The sequence below is a fragment of the Mus pahari genome, chromosome 9, assembly GCF_900095145.1.
Source record: "Mus pahari chromosome 9, PAHARI_EIJ_v1.1, whole genome shotgun sequence".
Classification (NCBI taxonomy): Eukaryota; Metazoa; Chordata; class Mammalia; order Rodentia; family Muridae; genus Mus; species Mus pahari.
The window spans coordinates 39,251,225-39,258,110 of record NC_034598.1 but is presented as its reverse complement, the minus strand read 5'-3'; the positions used below and the strand labels follow the sequence as shown (position 1 = coordinate 39,258,110).

The window sequence follows — 6,886 nt, the reverse complement described above, 5'->3', positions numbered from 1 at the left end:
TCTCTCTCTCTCTCTCTCTCTCTCTCTCTCTCTCTCTATTCCTCCACCTCTCTCCCTTGTCCCATTCTAGAGATGTTGATGAATGGCATGCTCCACTATAATGTTGAAATATGGTCTCAAGCTAAAAAATGAATATCTTAGATCAGTGGTTCTCAACCTCACTAATGCTCTAACCCTTTAATACAGTTCCCTTTGTTGTGGTAACCCTCAGCCATAAAATTATTTTCGCTGCTACTTCATAACTGTAAGTTTGCTACTGTTATGAACCACAATGTAAATATTGGATGTGCAGGATTTCTGATATACCACTCCTTTAAAAGGCTCATTCAGTCTTCAAAGGGGTCTCAGCCCACAGGTTGAGAACCACTGTTTTAGCTACTTTATTGCACAATGGGATAAATAAACAGGTTTACTGCCTTAGTGTGCAAAAGTGTTACATGTGAGGACTTATTGTCATTCTGGTAACATCTCCCAGTATCTCTATCAGTCCTTTCTGCAAACAGACTTCAGCTTGTTCTTCCATGGGAGCAATGTTGCTCTGACAGGTCAAAGAAATATTTCAGCATTCACCATTTCAGTTGCATCATATTTTTTTATGTACCGATTATTACTTCATAGCATCATTGAGACTAACTTTTAAAAGTGAGGCATTTTATCATCACATAGAATTGCATAGAAATTAAATGGGATGCTACATGAATATTATTGTTAATTACTAATTTAGAAAATATACTTTTATTTAGTTTGCTTTCCCACAACCCCTCAGGAGAAATTCTTCAGGAATTGATTCTTTTCTTCCACCATGGGGGGATCAAACTGAGATCCTGGGATCAAACTCATGTCTAGGTCAAACTTTTCCCTCGGTTCTCTTGTAGGCATTGCTTAGTATCCATCCATTCATTGCAGTATTGTTAGCCATGCACACAGACTTTCAAAGGGAGATGTGAAAATTTACTGATGAAATGGTGCAATTGAAGATAGCAGTAACAGTATTTTACAGAGCATCTGCAGATAGTATGTTATTGCCTTGTCCCCAGTTGCGCTATGTAATCTGCTAAAATGGATGGGCATTCTTCTCCAGCAACCAAGAGGTTCCCATAGTCTCAAGGGAAAGCTTCATTTTATAATATATATTTCATTCTCAAGACAGCAAAAACACCACGAAATACTGTCAAACTTTTAAGCAATGTAACTTACTTTTTGAAGGGACTCGGAGATTGGCGAGAACCACTTCCAGAGAATCTGCCTGCACCCGGAGCACATAGCTGGTCCTTGTCTCGTAATCCAATGGTGAATTCACATAGATGACCCCAGTGACATTGTTGATTCCAAACTTGTCTGGAATCCAGCATACAACTCATTAGTTTTTTCACACATGGCAAGGAGCTATTCCCTTTAAAAGCTATTATGGTTTCAAAAGCACCAGAATCACCCAGAGGAATAGTCATGCTTAAAGGAGATAGGATTTCAGTACCTGGAAATGTATTATTGATACTGGGATTATCAAGATGATGCGTTCCCTCAGTGGTGTGTTTGGTAGTTTTGGCTGTGTGTTGAGACTCTGCTGGATGCAGGTACTTAGCTGGTGACCTTCCTGTCGCTATGGTGTTAGATTAGGTTACTTTAGAAGGAGTCTTCTTTTACAGAAGCCCACTGCTTTTTGCTTAGCTGGGTATTTGGTTTTAACCCTCTACTTCACACATTTAATCCTGTTGTTTCAGTGCTTGGCTAAGAACATTGAAGATAACGTTTGTAATTTAGCTTCTAGGTCACTTTTACAAAAAGTGATTTTATGATTATGGGCATTTAGAAATCTCTGCCCTTGCCTCTCTGTTTTTTAAAGCTGGCATGTAAGAATTTTAAATGGAAAGAAGGACACGTGCTTATTTGAATGATACCCCACCTCTTCTTTCCCCATACCCCCCCCACCTGTCTCTGTAGTAATGATGACTATTCCTTGATAAATTCTACATACACGCCTAACAGTTATTATTCACATGCATGCTTAATAGGTATTGCTCATCTGTTGATGGTCTGTTTAATTCTAAGATCATAAAGAACATGCTTGTTTCTTTTTTCCATATTCGTAGTACCTGGAACACTCGTTATCACATGACCAACCTTTGTTTGATGAATGAGTAAATGGATAAAGTATATAAAATGGTTACTGTGGTGGAAGCAGTTGATAAACGTGGGCTCCTTCAATCCCAAAGACAGGGCAAGCATCAGAATAGGTTGAAAAGTTACATTTTTTTTTTAAACATTTGAGAGCAGTGGGGAAAGGAGGTTCCATTTCTTTCAGGAAGGAGGTGAAGCAGTGGAGGAAAAGCAGAGGGTCAATAATTGGCCAGCCAGTGACTGCTTCCCAGAGGGGCAGCCACTGTCGTGAGAGGTGGTCACGGAAACACTCCAGAGAGTCTCAGGGCTGTTACTTCAGACCGCTAAGTAGCATGCAAGTTTACTTTTAAAGTAAATACTCAAACTAATATATTAAATATCAATTAAATATTCCCAGCTTCCCATAATATCCCAGTCTGCCCAGGGTCTCTGAGGACAGCAGCTGAAATGCGGAAGCAGAGAGTGGGGGATGATATTGTTCCTAGAGTCCAGCAAATGACTACCATTATAAAAGCAGCTGGAAGACAAAACTCAAGATTCCCATTCATTGATTTGTCTGTTTGGGGTGCTGTATCATACAGCATGTATGCTTGTCAGTGCTGGCAAGTCTCTCTTGACATTTATACTTATGTAAGATCCTAAAACTCCCTTGGGATTGGTCTGACATGAGGTAAGACTTGTTACACACAGAAAGGAGAGGAGAGTCTAGAAAATTACTATCTTTTGCAGTCCAAAGAACAATTCCTTCATTTTGAAGAAATGTCACAAAAATATCACCAACAAAAGGAAGATAAAAGCTTCTATAATTGAATATTAACCATCCATCAGGGCACAGAATGGCTCTAACTAACACCACAGAACTATTAATCAAGTCATCAATTATGTTGAAGATGGTAAGAATGGCATCAGGATAGAGGAAATAACAGTTAAATCAAAAATTCATCTGGTTCTACATTTATTTTTTTATTTTTATTTTTTTTGGAGAAAACAAAGGCAAAACTCGCTACCTACCTTCCTCATTTCCTGCCACAATGGAGTACACGATGCTCTGATTGATGGCAGCAGCAGAAATGACACCAACTACAGTCCCTCTGGCAGCAAGCTCACTTACAGGAGGAGGTCTGCAGGGTTAAAAGGGGTGTTCATTTCCTTCTTTTGTTTGCTTCCTTTTTCCTTCCTTCCTTATTTTCTTCTCTCCTTCTTTCCTTCCTTTCTTCTTTTGTTCCTTCCTTCCTTATTTCTGTCCCTCCCTCCATTCCTTTCCTTTCTTCCCTTCCTTCATTCCTCCCACCTCCCTACCATCCCTCCTTTCCTTCATTTCCTTCCTTTCCTTCCTTCCCTCCTTCTTTCCTTTCTTCCTTCCCTTTGTTCCCCTTTTCCTTAGCTCTGTCCCTCCTTCCCTCTTCCTCTCTCCCTCATTTCCTTTCTTCATCCCTCCCACCATCCCTCCCTCTCACCTTCCCTCCCTCCTTTCCTTCCTTTGCTTCCTTCCTTTTCCTCCTCCCTTTCTTCCTTCCTTTTTTCCTTCCTTCTTTTCTTTCTTCCTTCTTTTGTTCCTTTATTTCTCTTCCTTCCTCCCTTCTTTCCTTCATTTCTCCCTCCCTTCTTCCCTTTCCTCCTTCCTTCCTTTTCTTCCTTTTCTTCCTTCCTATCTATTTCAGTACAACATTTACTTTTAAGAATGAAATTGGAAATACACAGGAATCTACCCCAAAATCCACTGACAAACAGTAATCCTTTTATAGATTTTAGAACATTTTCTTCCAGTTTTTCACTTCCTAAAGCAGCTCATACAAATTATCTCATATCAGACTTATCACATTGCTTACATGAACAGGTTTCTATGTCAATGGTCTTTGACAGCTGGATGTTTAAAAAAATGACTGGGCTGGTGAGATGGCTCAGCAAGTAGGAGCACCGGACTGCTCTTCAGAAGGTCCTGAGTTCAAATCCCAGCAACCACATGGTGGCTAACAACCATCCGTAACAAGATCTGATGCCCCCTTCTGGAGTGTCTGAAGACAGCTACAGTGTACTTACATAAATAAATCTTTAAAAAAAAAAATGACAGTTCTATTGCTAACATTTAGAAGGTTTTGATCAAGTGTGCTTTGTAAGACTTGTTGATCTCTTGTAATCAATATTTCTTGACATGGTATGATTTGACATGGGCATTTATTGCATAGTATGTGCATATGTGTGTATAAGTGTTCATAGGTACATGGTACATGCATGTGCACATAGGTATGAATGTTCCTGTGTATCTAAGTACATACAAATGCAGCTATGTATGCATGTTTGTATGAGTGTTTATGTGTATGCATATGTATGTAGTAAAAGTCATGTGTTTATGAGTGTTCATATGTGTGTGGGGCATGCATACATGTGCAGGTGTGCATGCATATGTGTGCACTTGTCTTCTTCTATGACTATTCAGTTTATTTTTCGAGAGAGTCTTTTGCTGAACCCAGACAGACCAGTTTGGGTAGGCTAACCATTCAGGGGTCTGTTTTCTCTACCTTCCTAGCACTGGGATTATGGGCATGTACTGCCATGTCCAGCTTTTACATGGTTGGTGAGGCTCCTATCTCATTTTAAGACTAGTTTTCAAAGCTTGCTCCATGTTCATATAAAAACTGAGAGGGAGGTCAAAGATTTCCCTATACTTTCTATTGCTCCCAATGCATGTTTTCCCCAACTCACAGAAATGATGACACCATACTTTACAGGCAGGCATTAATAAGATATAGTCACCTCAATTCTAGTGTTGGATATTCTATAGTGCTGGGCAAATATTCAGTTTTGAAGCAACCTTAATTTTCTCTCCATATTCTTTGGTAATGTATTGGCCAATTATATCATGCTTTTCTTGATGCATCCTATATCAGATTATGAACTATAAATATAGCCTGGGCATATGTATGTATATATATCCCTTGATGAATATTTTCTTCAGTTGTTCAGTTCTTTTTTTTTAAAGATTTATTTATTTATTATATGTAAGTACACTGTAGCTGTCTTCAGACACTCCAGAAGAGAGCGTCAGATCTTGTTATGGATGGTTATGAGCCACCATGTGGTTGCTGGGATTTGAATTCTGGACTTTCAGAAGAGCAGTCGGGTGCTCTTACCCACTGAGCCATCTCACCAGCCCAGTTGTTCAGTTCTTATGCATGATTAGCTACTATATAAATCTAAGAAGATCTAAGCCATATTTCAGCATTTAATGTTTGTCTCTGAGATCACTTCATATTCAATAATTGGCAAAGGATATGAACCATTTATATGATTTTGATAGAAATTATGAAGTAGATATTTACTTAGTTTTAATTCACCTATTTAATTTACTCCTATCCATTTCTCCAATTTCTTCTGTGCCTTGTGCAGAATTGGTTCCTTTCTACCCATCTAAAAATCTAGCTGGAGCTGCCTCACCATTGAGGATGGATGAATAAACATATCGATCTTCTCTGGCCAACTCGGATATGACTCAGAACTCAGTGTTCCTGTATGATACACAATAGGAAAGGCCAATGGAATTTTTACCCAGGAATTTTGCTATAACTATAGAAAATTTTGCTAGAGTTTTAATAAGGGAAATCTGAGACAAAATGCCTGATAATATCAACTCCAATGAAAACAGAATTTCTACATTTGAATTTTATTATACATGCATCTATGCTTGTCCTACAAAGCACATTCCACTTCTTTGAACAGTGAATTTTATGTTATAATTCCTTTATCTAGGATTTTATCAATTTCATTTATTAATTTTAATGCTGTTATGTTAGAAAAAGAAATATATACTAAGTTGATATTTCTTTTCTTTCTTTTCTTTTCTTTTCTTTCTTTCTTTTTTTGTTTTTTTGTTTTTTTGTTACAGGGTTTCTCTGTATAGCCCTGGCTGTCCTGGAACTCACTTTGTAGACCAGGCTGGCCTCGAACTAAGAAATCTGCCTGCCTCTGCCTCCTAAGTGCTGGGATTAAAGTCATGTGCCACCACCCCCGGTGATATTTGTAAAGTAAAATACTACTAAAAAATATATCCCATAAGTAACTAATCTACACATTGTCACAGTATTGGTTCAGTGGAACAGAAAGGCTCTGACTGTCAAATGCCACTAATAGACTATTTAAACAAGAGCAGGACACTTCTAAACAAAGTTCTAAGGTTGGATTTGATCTCTGATAATTTTGATATATTTGTTGTATTTAATTTCACAAAAGAAAATGAAGATACTTGTTTCAGTTCTCTTGCTTAATGAGTGACCATCTAGAACTGAACTTGGACAGGATTAAAAAAGACATAAATGGTCCCGCACACAATTGGATTGGAGCAGATGTAATGTTCCGCTCACCAGTGATCCTAAAATCGCGTGGGCAGTCCTCTAGGGACTGTGGGCGTGTCTGCCAACTCTGTGCCCTAGGTGCCTTGGTGCTGGCACTGACCGGAAGGGAGTTGTGCCCCTGGTCAGTCCGGTTCTTTTACTTCCCTAGTGCTGTCTCAGGTCCTGTGCACGATTGAATTAGAGCAGAAGTTGTGTTCCACTCACCAGTGATCCAAAGATCGCTTGGGCAGATCAGTAGACCAGTGGAATAGAATTGAAGATCCAGAAATGAACCCACATACCTATGGTCACTTGATCTTTGACAAGGGAGCTAAAACCACCCAGTGGAATAAAGACAGCATTTTCAACAAATGNTGCTGGCACAACTGGCAGTTATCATGTAGAAGAATGCGAATCAATCCATTCTTATTTCCTTGTAC

General features: G+C 38.9%; 1 protein-coding gene across 3 annotated transcripts in view; it reads right to left on the bottom strand.

Moving 5' to 3' along the window:
* Pcdh15 (protocadherin related 15) overlaps positions 1-6,886 on the bottom strand; it is a 1,443,732-nt gene that overhangs the window by 131,704 nt on the left and 1,305,142 nt on the right. For all 3 annotated transcript variants that reach the window (XM_021204350.1, XM_021204353.1, XM_021204349.1), the window contains 2 exons: positions 3,130-3,239; positions 1,198-1,338 (listed from right to left, as the gene is read on the bottom strand). In XM_021204350.1, coding sequence (XP_021060009.1) covers positions 1,198-1,338; positions 3,130-3,239 — 251 coding nt within the window. The remainder of the gene's footprint in view (positions 1-1,197; positions 1,339-3,129; positions 3,240-6,886) is intronic.